At 32.4% G+C, this 13,730-nt stretch overlaps 2 protein-coding genes and 1 long non-coding RNA gene across 5 annotated transcripts in view; 1 reads left to right on the top strand and 2 right to left on the bottom strand.

Moving 5' to 3' along the window:
- The window catches only part of LOC139823859 (uncharacterized), a 315,960-nt gene that overhangs the window by 213,570 nt on the left and 88,660 nt on the right, over window positions 1-13,730 (bottom strand). The window lies entirely within an intron of this gene.
- On the bottom strand, window positions 1,779-5,600 carry LOC139823863 (uncharacterized). 3 transcript variants are annotated; one of them, XM_071796346.1, is made up of 5 exons: window positions 5,429-5,600; window positions 5,192-5,285; window positions 4,832-4,972; window positions 4,571-4,638; window positions 1,779-4,464 (listed from the first exon to the last, which is right to left on the bottom strand). In XM_071796346.1, exons 3-5 carry the CDS (start codon window positions 4,947-4,949, stop codon window positions 2,497-2,499), a joined length of 2,154 nt encoding a protein of 717 aa, XP_071652447.1. In that variant the 5' UTR covers window positions 4,950-4,972; window positions 5,192-5,285; window positions 5,429-5,600; the 3' UTR covers window positions 1,779-2,496. The 3 variants fall into 3 exon arrangements, with proteins under 3 accessions (XP_071652447.1, XP_071652450.1, XP_071652449.1); XM_071796349.1 differs by lacking the exon at window positions 4,571-4,638; XM_071796348.1 differs by lacking the exon at window positions 5,192-5,285.
- On the top strand, window positions 6,158-11,544 carry LOC139823865 (uncharacterized). The gene is made up of 9 exons (XM_071796350.1): window positions 6,158-6,302; window positions 6,460-6,670; window positions 6,828-7,037; window positions 8,431-8,509; window positions 8,750-8,945; window positions 9,110-9,766; window positions 9,873-10,117; window positions 10,318-10,480; window positions 10,576-11,544. Exons 4-9 carry the CDS (start codon window positions 8,456-8,458, stop codon window positions 10,722-10,724), a joined length of 1,464 nt encoding a protein of 487 aa, XP_071652451.1. The 5' UTR covers window positions 6,158-6,302; window positions 6,460-6,670; window positions 6,828-7,037; window positions 8,431-8,455; the 3' UTR covers window positions 10,725-11,544.

The following is a 13,730-nucleotide window of genomic DNA, read 5'->3' as shown; positions in this document are numbered from 1 at the left end:
TGTGTGGAAAGATTGTGTGGTATGATTAAGCGAACTTTGAGTAGATAGAGAATAGCGAGCGTCAGTGTAGAGTAGTAGGTAAGGAGTTTGGAAGACTCTGTATAAGGGTAAGTGGAGGCAGGTCTAGAAGTAGCTGTTTCTGTGCGTATTTCGTCCCGGAATAGCGAGCGATAGCCATTAGGTTATGGCGTCGCGTAACTCACCGAACGCGGGCGATGTCGGTAAAGCAGGTAAAGTAGGAAGAAGTAAGATCGACAGCAAAGCGGATGGTAAACAACGCAAATTTGAGATAGGTAAAACAGTGACATTTAGAGATGAAGAGATGAAGCGCAATATAGGTACAATTAGAGATGAAATAAAGGAAATGAAGGAACAGATAGCCAAGGAGGTAGGTAAAATTGAGGAGGTAAAAGAAAGTCTTGCGCAATACGTAGAGGAAAGGAAAGGTAAGGAAGGACAAAACAAAGAGAGATTAAGGATGATTGAAAGTAAATTGATTGATTTGGAAGATAGATAGACAGGCTGGCTGCAGCGATCCGAGAGAGGTGAAGATAGGGAGAACGATACAGATATTGGAAGTGAAAGCCAGAGAAGTGATAGCGAGAGCAGATTTTCTAGAAGTAGGAGTAGAAAGGGAAGTAGCTATGCGGGATCTGCGATAAGTGAGGATAAGCTAAGCGTTAGGGAGGTAGGTACGCTTAAGAGATGGATGAAAGTTAAAGAAAAAGAAGACAGAAAGAATAACGTAGTAATTAAAGAGACTAATTTAGATCAAGAAAGAGATGGAAGGTATGGGCGCAGAAATTTTTATTAGAAAAATTAGGCGTAAGGTGTAGTGTCATTAATGTGAAAAAAAGTGGCTCGGTTTCCATAGTTAAACTGGAGGATGAGGATAAGAAAGAAGTAATGAGGAATAAGTACAAGCTAAAAGGTAGAAATATCTTTGTTGAAAATGATCTAACCTGGGATGAAAGGAAGGTACAAGAAGAAATTTATAAATGGATCAAGGTACAGAAAGGGAAAGGGGAAGATGTTAAGGTAGGTTTTGCGAGAGTAAGAATAAATGGGATATGGAAACCGTGGGCGGAAGTATCGAAGAATTTTGAGGTTAGAAATAGTAGTGGGTGTAGTCAAGCGGCAGGAAATGTTGAAGAGAGAGTAAATGAAAATTTAGCGAAGTGAGCCAGAAGGTGGTAGAGATAAGAAAAAGGGATGATAAAAGGAAAGGAAGGGATGAAGGTAGGAAGAAGGGGAAGGATGGAGAAACGATGACTAGAGGTAGGAAAATTCTTTTTTGGAATGTGGCGGGAATAAATAACAAGGATATAGATTTTTGGGGTTATATTACAGAGTTTGATTTTATAAGTCTGAGTGAAACATGGATTGATTTTGATAGTTGGGAAACAATTAAAGTGAGGTTAGGATTCACATATTTGAAAGTGTAGTAATGCTACTAGGGTTAAAAAGAAAGAAAGGGCAAAGGGAGGTTTTATTTTAAGTAAAAGAAAGGGATGGGGGGAAAAAGGATCAGAGTTGATTAAGAAAGAACAGGAAGGGTTAGTTTTGTCAGAAATAATTGAGGAAGGTGGAATAACAAACATCATATCAATATATAATAGGAAAGGATGGAACAAGATGGAAGAGACTCTAGATAGTTGGATTGAAAAGTTAGACAGAGAGCTCGTGATTATAGGAGATTTTAACATTAGAACAGAAGAATTAGGTGGCGGGGAGGAAGAGGAGGGAGGGTTGGAAAGGAAAAGTAAAGATACATTAATACCCACACAGCACACTGTATCCTGAGGATATCCCAAATTGACCAAGATTTCCAAATACGATCCCACGGATATCACAGCAGGTGATCCCGGGATATTCCAATAAGATATCGTGAGATATCCTATTATGATCTCAGGATATCTAAATATTCTGCCATATCCGTTGGCTTTGCATAAAGATATCTTACGAGATCTTCTGAAGGATATCCTTTAGGATATCTTATGCTTTGCATAAGATATCTTAAAACTATAAAAAGATTAATTGCACGTCATTTATTATTATACAATCATATATTTTTGAATTAACTTCATAATTACATAATTAATTCTATAATTGAAAAATGTAAAACACTATTTTTTGGAAAGTATTGTATTATGTAATATATTTATATTTAATCCATATTATAGTTACGAAAATCGTAAAAACATTTAAAATATAAAATGTCTTTACTTATTTTATATATCTTAATTCATTAATTTTTATAGACAGAGAGGGAGAGAGAGAGAAAAAGGGGGAGAGAGAAAAAGGAGGAAGTACAAAGAAAATATTATTAATTCAAATTACAAAGATATTATTTCTATTTGTTTAATACCATATAAAAAATAACGTTTTTATCATACGGAACATTATAAAAGTTATTATTACACAATGTTGATACACATTTTAAAAAAGTTTCAACAATAAGTTTCAATACTTAACAAAATAAAAGTTATTATCAAATTAATCACTGTCATTGTGTAATAATGGAAGGACAACATATTTGTCATCTCTATACGGAATTATAAAAAATTTTCGGTTTACCTTAAACAATGGCCATATTGTGTTTTCTGATAACGCTAATTTTGAAACAACGTAAGTATCTAGCAAACTTGATTCGCAAGGAGTAGTATAAAAATTTTGTTTTCTTAGAAATCGTTTTCCTATTATTATGTAATCATTCAGCTGTACATGCCATGCTATTTGCTGAACGATTACAATGCTACCATCTTCTAAACCGCAACAATTATTAGCATCTTCTTTAATTGATAATGTAAAATTACTGCATACTGCTTTACTGTATAAAGGATTTTTACATCCATCTGGTACGACGTCGTTGTAAGCAGAAGATTGTACAGGTACTAATTTATCTAAATTAGTTATATTATGCTTATCATTTTTATAACGTTTATAAATTTCATTGTAACGGTTAAAAAGCTGTTGTAGTGGTGTCTCGCTTTTACGAATCAATGTTTTGATAAAGTGCATAAAATTTTCGAACCGAAATGCACTAAAATTTTCTATACTTCCTAAATGTCTAACATCCTCCGTAATATGTATAAGGCCATGAACATTATGTGATACTAAATAATTGTTATAAAGAAGACTAAATGACTCTACAAAATGTTCCAGAAGAAGCTGAGCATAATTTAAATGTTCATGAAGATCGCTGCACGATAAAATTCTAACTGCAACATGCAATTGTACAAAATGCTGATATAAATCTTCACGCAATACATATCGGAGAACTACCAATCCTGTGTAAAACAACAATTGGCGATATTCGGTCGCTTTCCATTGTTTTAAAAATATCAATGAACGTGGTTTGCGTTGAAACTCACTTGGGACATACAATTTTATCTTTAGTAGAACATCTGACATATGTTGAATTTGATTTGCGCTAAGTTGCCATTTTCTTTTCTTACCATCATTGTGCACCCACAAATACATTAATTTACGCATCACACCTAAACAGATCAAATGCATATAATCGAGAGGGATACATTTAATCAGATCAATGTCTAATAAAATTTCTAATTCACTCCTATCCAAATGATAATTTAAATCCGCGTGCAATCTAAATTCTTCATTAGTTCTTTTCTGTGCATTTTTTTTCAAAAAATATACACGTCTATGGTCACTGAGACCCTTAACATGACATTTCGTACAACTGTTGTAACCTGTGTGCCCTTTCACATTCAGAACATATGATTTTGCTGGTGCATCCATGACAAAGTATTTGATAGAAAATGGAACTTTTATGCCATCTATTTCAATTCCGTTTTCATACAAAAATAATGCCTCATGTACAAAATTTCTCAAAAAAAGATTGCTACTTTTAGGTTTAAAATTTCCATGATAAGCTCCAATGATAAAGACAGATCCATTAGGAAGTACAGAACCTAAAATTGGCCAAAATGTACTAGATGATGATTTGCAAAGGGGTAGACCGTCAATACCTACAGCTATTTGTACACCTTGCAATTTACATTTTTGTCTTTTCAAATCATCATTTAATATTGTGTCCATTATACCATTAGCTATGCCGAAATGACAATATTTACCGGGTTCTATATCTATAGTATTACATTTTCGCGGAGTATGTAACAATGTTCTGGCATCTTTTGGAAGAGTAGAAAAGTACGGATATTTTTTTAAATGCGACAGAAGGTCTGTAACAGCAATATTCTTGATTAAATGTTTTACAGTCCAATTCCTTAAGAAATTCTCTACTTCTGACGTTGCCTCATCTTGATCGCTGTCTTCACTCTCTTCCAATGATGAATGTAATGTAGCCAAACATCTACGTTCATTTTCTTCATATCCACACATTCCATGATTTAACAATTCATTATCACTGTCAGATGGATTGTCAGTATGCAAATCATTGCAAAGTATAGGCAAATTGCTTGCAGTATCTTCTTCACGTACCTGTAAAAATTTATTTACATTAATATTAATATGCTTTTGTACTGTTTTAGAAAGAACTGCTTGAATTGAGTATTGTGCTAAAAGAATACTTATAATGAATACTTACTGTATCACTTGTAGCATTTGATGAGACAGAATTTAATGGGACATTATTGTTATTCTGATTACTTATACCTGTAAATTAAAACGTAAAGCAGGAATCATGCATTATTATCATATAGCGTTTTAAAACTAAAGAATATAGTTGCAAATTAACAATTCTAATTCAATAAAAACATTAGGTGCTTTCCAGTTAACGACACAAGTTGACGCAAGCGTCATTCTCTTTGTTGTTCATGCACTATATAATAAATGGAAAATTACTTACTCTCATAAGTAGCCCTGTTTTCAATCTTGTCTATTATCTCCATCACAGTATTGTGAACACGCCGACGAAATTGTCGACTTGAAATTTCAGACACATGTTTTAATTTTTTTTTATTCATTTTTGAATAAATGCTTCAATTTCCTGTAAAAATAAATGAGAGTTAATTTAAGGCTATGTTTGTATCTTTATACAACTATAGAAAAAACAAAAAGTACTGTTTACACATTTTGTATAACATAACATTTTCTGCTTATATTAGATTCAGATTAGATTAACAATAATCCATACTTGGAAAAAAGAAATTAAATATTCTATATGTATATTTTTTAATTTAGCTAATTGCGCATGATAAATACTCACTTTTTGCAAATAAAGAAATGACAATGCTGTGCACCAATTGTGTTAATATACGGTGTAGTACTTATTATTTCACTGTGTGGTGTAAAAGTTAAGTCTGCAATTTATTAATATAAAAAATAAATATATTATATAATTAAGCGTAATAAGCGTACCAAACGTAAGGCGTAAAACCCGAAGATTTATGTACACCGGTATAATAGCACACAAACAAACGTATTAAGCATTAAAAAACCATACCTTGGATATATTCGATGTATATATCTTATTTTTATATCTATACAAGAGAGAGCTGTATGCACTAGACGGTATTAATACGTGAAGCAACGTGATGTATCAATGTTATACACCATCGATCCTTTGTGCAACAGATCTTGCCTGAATAGGTTAGGCCAGTGCGAAAGTTAGCTTTCGTTTCTTTTTCCTTTAACGCTAATATACGGTATTGCACTGTAGAAGTTAAATCATTACAGATAATTCAATAATATATAGAAAATAAACGTATAAATATAATAAGCGTAGACCGAACGTAAGACGCGATACCGCGGAGATAACGTGTACCGAGGTACTGACCGGCATAATCAAAACGTAAGCAGTAAGAGTGGCGTCCCATGGCATTTTCCGCATAACCAATCAAAAGCTTAACAGAAAATGCGTAACGCTTCTGATTGGTTAGTCTGCGTTCGGAAACGTCACCCGAGTGCACACGAGTATACTTCAGTATACTCCCTTCTCTTTCTATCTCAGCGAGTAGTCGCGGTACGCGGGAAATACATCATTGGGGCACGTGGCACGTTATCTCCAGGTATCGCGTTTTACGTTCAGTCTACGCTTATTATATTTATACGTTTATTTTCTATATTATTGAATTGCCTGCAATGATTTAACTTCTACAGTGCAATACCGTATATTAGCGTTGAAGGGAAAAGGAACGAAAGCTAACTTGCGCATTGATCTAACCTGTTCAGGCAAGATCTGTTGCACGAAGTTGCACGAAGGATCGATGGTGTATAACATTGATATACATCACGTTGCTTCACGTATTAATACCGTTTAGTGCATACAGGCTCTCTCTTGTGTAGATATAAGAAGATATACATCGAATATATCCAAGGTATGGTCTTTTAATGCTTACGTTTGTTAATTTGTGTGCTATTATATGCCGGTGCACGTAATCTCCGGGTCTCGCGCCGTTCGGTATTACGTACTTATTATATCTGTAGTTTATTTTTTATATTACTGAATTGCCTGAAATGATTTAACTTTTACAGTGCAATAATACCGTATATTAGCGTTGAAGGGAAAAGGAATGAAAGCTAACTTGCGCACTGATCTAACCTGTTCAGGCAAAATCTATTGCACGAAGGATCGATGGTGTATAACTTTGATATACATCACGTTGTTTCACGTATTAATACCGTTTAGTGCATACAGGCTCTCTCTTGTGTAGATATAAGAAGATATACATCGAATATATCCAAGGTATGGTCTTTTAATGCTTACGTTTGTTAATTTGTGTGCTATTATATACCGGTGCACGTGATCTCCGGGTCTCGCACCGTTCGGTATTACGTACTTATTATATCTATAGTTTATTTTTTATATTACTGAATTGCCTGCAATGATTTAACTTTTACAGTGCAATACCGTATATTAGCGTTGAAGGGAAAAAGAACGAAAGCTAACTTGCGCACTGATCTAACTTGTTCAGGCAAAATCTATTGCACGAAGGATCGATGGTGTATAATATTGACATACACATCACCTTGCTTCACGTACAAATATCGTCTAGTGTATACAGCTTCTCTCTTGTATAGATATCAGAAGATATACAACGAATATATCCAAGGTATGGTCTTTTAATGGTTCAGATTTAAGTATTATAAAAAATATCTTCATTCTCTCGAATAGCAGTGTACCAATTATTAATTATTATTTGTATTAATACCAACATTAATCAAATATAATGAACAGTAATATTATTTATTTATAATATTATTCAAAAAAGAAATAATATCTACAAAATTACCTTTTCGGAAATGATAATAAATGACGCCAAATGCACGCGCCCTTCATTATGTTAAACATTTGTACAAAAGATTTGATATGAAAAACTGACATCAACTTATAGTTGGTGTCAATGAAATCTAATATTACATTTTATACTTTTGCACACTAAATGTGAATAGATCCTTTTATCATGTGTATAAAACAATTGATAAAAAAACTGATGTCAATTAGCATCTGTAAAATTTAAATTACTGTATTTTAATATAAAAATTATTATATCATAAAAAAAAATCTTTCAAGAATTTTATAAAATTAAAACCTGACACCTGCAATTTATAGTTTTTATAAAATTTATTTTTGTTTTTTAGTTAGTCGCTCATATTCTGCCTAATTCGTTTAATTAATATTCAAAAAAAGCGTTAATGATACCACCGACCGACGAATATGATAAAAATATTTTCCGTGTAAAACACTCATCCCTTTTGACAAGGATTTTTCTTCGTAAACTCTATCGCTGTAGTCTCTGTTCTCCGCGGAACGTTTTAATTCTTAACGCGTTTAAACACAGGGAAGTTTTAGTTGTGAGTTCATTTCGCGATCAACTCTTTTGTCTTTGATCATCAATTGCGTGATTCACGACGCGAGTTAAAACATTAATGTCCATTTCCACCAATGCAGATTAACTTTAATCTAGGTTTAAATTATTTTTCATTTTTTTCTAATTCTTAGAAAAAAATAAAAAATTAGAAATTTGCACATGGCTTCCTCATAGAGGAAGTTTTAACTTCCGCAAATTTGGAGATATCGATCTATTACTAATTTTATTATATTTTTTAGTCTTTTCTACCCCTATTTCATATATAATTCTTTTAAATTCGGTTAATTAGACTTAGCTTTATATACGATCAAAATTATGGACCTTTGATCGCGTATAAAGCTGGGTCTAATCAAATAAATCTTAAAAAAATTATATATGAAATAGGGGTAAAAAAGACTAAAAAATATAATAAAATTAGAAATAGATCGATATCTCAAAATTTGCGGAAGTTACAGCAACCACGGACATTTCTTAAAAAATTATACTAATTAGCAATTTTTATTTATCGTGTTTGGAAATATCTATTACTATATACGCATATGTTGAAATATCCTGTCGTTTTTTATAAAACTCCCGTGACCGGTATTACTGGAGATTGCGAGTACGTTTGTATACCTAATTTTTTTTGTTGCAGCTGTTAATATTAAATATATAACAACATGAAGAAGCAGGACTCAACATGTTTAAGCAAAGTCAATAAGTATAACGCACAGGTAATACTTTATCTTTACAAATACCTATATAAACCTAAATAATATTTTACATGTACCTTTAGGGTACATTACCCTACATGAAATATTATACATTGATATGTTTCAACACTCTTATATAAAAATAATTTATATATTATTTATAATCATAAATAATATATTAGCTGTGTACATGTCAAACAGATATCGTATTGTAATATAAATACATATAATTTATTTTATCGATGTTATTTCACAATTAAGGAATGTAATTACTACATCGTGGACTTTGAAGATGGTTTGCAAGTCATTCCACACAATTGGTTGATTGACAATAACAGAAAAGCATTCTGGCCTCCATTTGCTGATTGGAAAACTTATTATAATTCTGTGAAAAAGATGCAAAAGCCCCTTAAAAATTGGAAAACATTTACTATTGATAAAATAATTGGTTCTGCAAGTAAGACATACTTATTATAATATATATTGTAATATGAAACTTGTGTTTTAGTTGCGATCAGCATATATTAATTGTTTGTAACATTTTAATGTAACTTGGAACTATATAATTAAATAATGTCATTTCTGATTAGGCAGATTATGAGCAACTTACAAATGTTGCAGGTACATTTGATAGAGCTATGGATAAATTACAAATGGCAGAGAAAACGTCAGATGTTTCTACGGATACTGATAGCGATGCAGCAAAGATAAAACGTCGCAAACATGCCCGAAAAGAATTTAGTAATGAGGAAGAAAATAGTGAAAGTGATGGGTCTACGAATAAATATTTACCTCGTCCCAACCCCTCACAAGCAAGATGTGGCAAAAAATCTGCATCGAATATTAACTCCTCTTCAAAGACACGTACGACACAACCAGACATTGATTTCCAGGAAAATATCGACGTATCTTCTAACCCTAGTAAGCGACCACCTCCTCTTCCCGTGCCACCACAACCAAGACATGGCAAAAAATCTGCGTCAAATATTGGTGCCTCTTCAGAGACACGTGCGACACAACCAGACATTGATGAACAGGAAAATATCGACACATCTTCTGACTCTAATAAGCGATTATCTCCTCTTCATATGTCACCACAAGCAAGATATGGCAAAAAATCTGATTCAAATATTGGTTCCTCTTCAAAGACACGTGTGACACAGCCAGATATTGATGTACGAAATAAGCAAAAAGATATCAATAAATCTGACGCTTATAAGCGTCAGATTTATGAATTGGACATGGCGATTGGTGAAACCAATTGCAACTCGTGCAAAGGTAAAAGAATTAATTTAGAATATTATTTACATATTAATATTGTACATCATTAATCTCACCCCATTATACTATTTGATATTTTATGTTATACCAATAACTGTTGCAGTTATGCTAAGCTTTCAACAAGACATATTAAAACAGATCGTCGAAAATAATTTAAGAGGACAAAGATGCGAAAAAATGCTAGAGAACGTAGTGGAAAAAATAAATCGGAATTCTGCAACGTCAATATCTGACCTTGTAAATAATGATACTGATTTCCATCCCGAGTACCTTCCTGCACAGACGCTTGAAGATTTTCATGCGGCCGAAGATAAATGGAAAATGGACAAAGAGTACAGAGAAAATGTGGTGAGTGTAATATTTAATTTTTTTATATTTGTTACGTTGATTTTAGCTATATAAAATTAGTGTCAAATAAAAGCTACATTACTATTGTGTAAAGATTTTAAGTATTTTGGCGAACTTATTTATTCTAAACATAAAAAAGACACTTGCTCATATCTGTCATTTTTAAGTAATTTTATTAATAATGTCATTTTTTATTGCAGTTACGACTATTTGCAAAATGTAAAGGTACTAATGTAAAAAACACAACATATACTCTTATGGGAATTTTGATGTCGGACAATGTAGCTATGCAATATAGTTGGACCGGAGCAAAACAAAATAAAGAGAAATTTTCCAAGTCACGGTTTCACACAGTTCTGCAAAGTATGACATATATAGTTAGAAAACAAATATTATCCACTGCTCACTTAAATACTTATAAAACAGTGATTATATATATATATACTTTAATTTTTCAGCAACTATAATGCAGATGCATAACGATGCAACGCTACAAGGAATCAAGAAGTGTATAACTGACTGGTTAAGACATGCTAAAGAAAGACATACAAGACAACATTTAAAAGACAATGAGTCAACAGCAGGAGTAAATGACACGGTCGATTAAATGACAAACGAGGTAGAAAAAAATGTATACCAATTGCACGCTTGAAATACCAATGCTATGTATGTGTTACCGCAATGTCCTTTTATTTTTATTTTTTTATTTTTTATTATATTGTGCTCGGCGTCAGCGCAACGTTTATCGCATAATAGTGCGGGAAAACTTTTTTCTAAAGTTTAAAAGTACTTTTATATATGTACCTCTATTTTTGTACCTGGGGTCGAAAGCTTTATCAGACTCGTACGTGTGATATGTATTTTATTTCTACTAATTGTATTTTTTTAATTAGAGGTACTTTGTTTAAAAACTATATATATTTTTTTAATAAATAAAGATTTAATATGCAATGTACAATATACTTATTTTTTCATGCATGTACATCGTGGATAGAAAGATTGATTTTTTTGTAATACGTTTTGGAATGTGTTTGTTGAATTTTACAATTTATTTTCCAATGGAAGAATTCTTTTATTAAACAACACGAATGCACATTCCGAAATTTATTACAAAAGAGAAACAATATTTCTGTCCACGATTGTATACGATTATCCCCTTTCTGGTTAAACCATAATTTCATTGTATATAAAATATCCAAACGATATCGCGAGTGCTATAATTATCGAGTGCTATAAGATATCTTGCGATATCTTTCGACCTCCCTCGGATATCCTGTGAAGATGTCTGCAAGATCTAAATAGCCGGACATTTGTGCATCCTCTGGATATCCACCGGATATCTGAGACCATTTTGGGATGTCCCGCGGTTATTGCGATATCCCAAAATGATGTCTGTAGGACGTCCCTCAGATAAAGTGTGCTGTGTGGGATATGTAAAGAGAGTACACTCTCTTTAAATCTAGCGCGCTTAGTAGGCTCCACGCGCGTTTCTATGACACCCGCTGGATGTCCCGTCGAGCACTAAAGGAACAGCTGAGCAGAGAGAAGAAATATAAGAGAGAACACGTGTGAGAATAAAAAGGTTACATAAAGAGAATCAATTGCTATAAACGATAGAGGTGATTAAAGAAGAGTTGTGAAAGAGAGACGAATAATTAACCTTAATTGTCGTTTCTCTTATTTACAGGTAACTGGTAACTTGTGTATATATTGTAAATAGTAACATCGATTATAAGATAAAATCTCTTATTTACAGAGAAACAAATTTGATTCATTTATTCGGATAAAACCTAAACCTCATAGATAGAAAGATATTATATATATATATATATATATATATATATATATATATATATCAGGTTATTCGACGTAAATAAATATATAAAATATGGTATTTATATAAATATTTGTTAATGAAAAATATCTCATACGTATATATGGAAAAAATTGAATATTTCCAAGATATTAATTAACTTAAAAGTATAACAGTCATTGACAAATACAATTTCTTACAAATATTACACTCGGAAATATTAATTGTAGGCCAAATAAAAAAATACGCGTTTTCTCTTCTACGGAATTTTTTTCAGAAAGAAATTGTCAAAATAATAGGAGTATAGGTCAAAGCATGAAAATTTCTGCAAGAGTGATCAACATAATTTTTTACTACAATTTTTATATGTTTATTACAATAATTATTTTTACATCTCTACATTATTCCAAAGATCGCTCTTTGATTATCGTGCAACGGCAACTCAGATTCACGCCGAGATACCGAGAAAGCATTTCCAGCGTAAAAACATCTATCGCGCAAGCTAAGTGAGAGAGCGACAAGGAGAGAGTAATATTCTCCCTCTCGCTCGGCACTGCCGAGCGCTACCGACACACCGATAGACCGAGCGTCGCTCTGTTTGCGTAGTGGAGGAAGCGCGCATGCGCGAAAAACCGAGCCGGATTCACATCACTGAACTAGGAACGAGCAAACTAAGGATAGAATAAGGAATTAGGGCTATTAAGTTTGCGGATAAGGTTAGGGAAGCAATTGAAGAGAGGTGGATTAAAAAGTGTTGGTTAGATAAAGAAAGCAATGAATGGAATGATAGATATGGAAAGGAAAGGGAGAAATATTTTAATAGGAATGATTGGAGTGTTGTGGTTGTGGAAGCCTTGAGAAGGGAGGGGAGGAATCTAGGTAAAGAAATGAGGAATATGTTCAGAGGCAGTTAGAGGAAAATAGAATTTTAGAATCAAGGTATAATAAGAAATACCAGGAGTTGAGCAAGGATTTGGAAGGTCCCAGCTATTTAAAGATGGATAATTTAGACAGGCAAGATCTTGGGGGATAGTATCAGAGCTCTGTTAAATTAAAGATGTGGTAACTTAGAATCAGGTAATAGGTATTGGTTAGAGAAGGAGAAGCGGATGTGTATTTTTTGCAACGAAGGTAAGGATAGCATGAAACACTACGTAGAGGATTGTATTGAGACAAAGGAATGGTTTACTGTATCAGGAAAAGATAGTAAGGAAAGGTTGGAAAAACTTTGGAACAATAAATTGGACACCACCAAAGCGGAGGTATTGTTGAAAGTTGTTAGGGAAAGAAATGTTAAAGAAAAAGAAGATAAATATAAAATGTCAATAAGCTGTGAGATAGGCTGTGAGGTTAGGAGATAGTGCAATAAGAAGCAATGATCAAAGAATATTGTGAAATAAGTTAAATAAATAGGTTAAATTAATCAAATTAATCTAAATATTTATAATTATATAATTTATAATAGGTTATTAGGATAGTTGTGTGTGCGAGGATGGAATGCAGGTATGAGTGAATAAGGATTTATTGTAAACCAAGTCCACTTTCTGGCTGTTTTGCTAAAGTTAATAAACATATATATAGTCATACATGGTCTTATATACTAGTATATTATCATATGTGATCATGTAAAAGTATATTTATAAGGTTAAAGGTAATCATATAGGAATATACTTTATAATAGATCTATCCATATAAATTTCTAACTGTTATAAATATTCTTCTAGTATATTATTTTACTTGACAATATCAAATTAATATGAAATATATTATTTCTAGTTTCAGTTTACATAATTGCGTTTT

This window comes from Temnothorax longispinosus, unplaced genomic scaffold (genome assembly GCF_030848805.1).
Source record: "Temnothorax longispinosus isolate EJ_2023e unplaced genomic scaffold, Tlon_JGU_v1 HiC_scaffold_20, whole genome shotgun sequence".
In the NCBI taxonomy this organism is placed as follows: Eukaryota; Metazoa; Arthropoda; class Insecta; order Hymenoptera; family Formicidae; genus Temnothorax; species Temnothorax longispinosus.
This window is presented reverse-complemented; position numbering and strand designations above follow the sequence as displayed.

Bases quoted from the DNA above. Each gene is read 5' to 3' on its own strand.
- LOC139823863 (XM_071796346.1), bottom strand. From the start codon at position 4,949: ATGAATAAAAAAAAATTAAAACATGTGTCTGAAATTTCAAGTCGACAA. The intron at 4,639-4,831 runs GTAAGTAATTTT...TTTAATTTACAG, and splicing joins AAACAGGGCTACTTATGAGA to GTATAAGTAATCAGAATAAC. The intron at 4,465-4,570 runs GTAAGTATTCAT...AAATTTTTACAG, and splicing joins CAAATGCTACAAGTGATACA to GTACGTGAAGAAGATACTGC.
- LOC139823865 (XM_071796350.1), top strand. From the start codon at position 8,456: ATGAAGAAGCAGGACTCAACATGTTTAAGCAAAGTCAATAAGTATAAC. The intron at 8,510-8,749 runs GTAATACTTTAT...TTCACAATTAAG, and splicing joins TCAATAAGTATAACGCACAG to GAATGTAATTACTACATCGT. The intron at 9,767-9,872 runs GTAAAAGAATTA...TAACTGTTGCAG, and splicing joins CAATTGCAACTCGTGCAAAG to TTATGCTAAGCTTTCAACAA.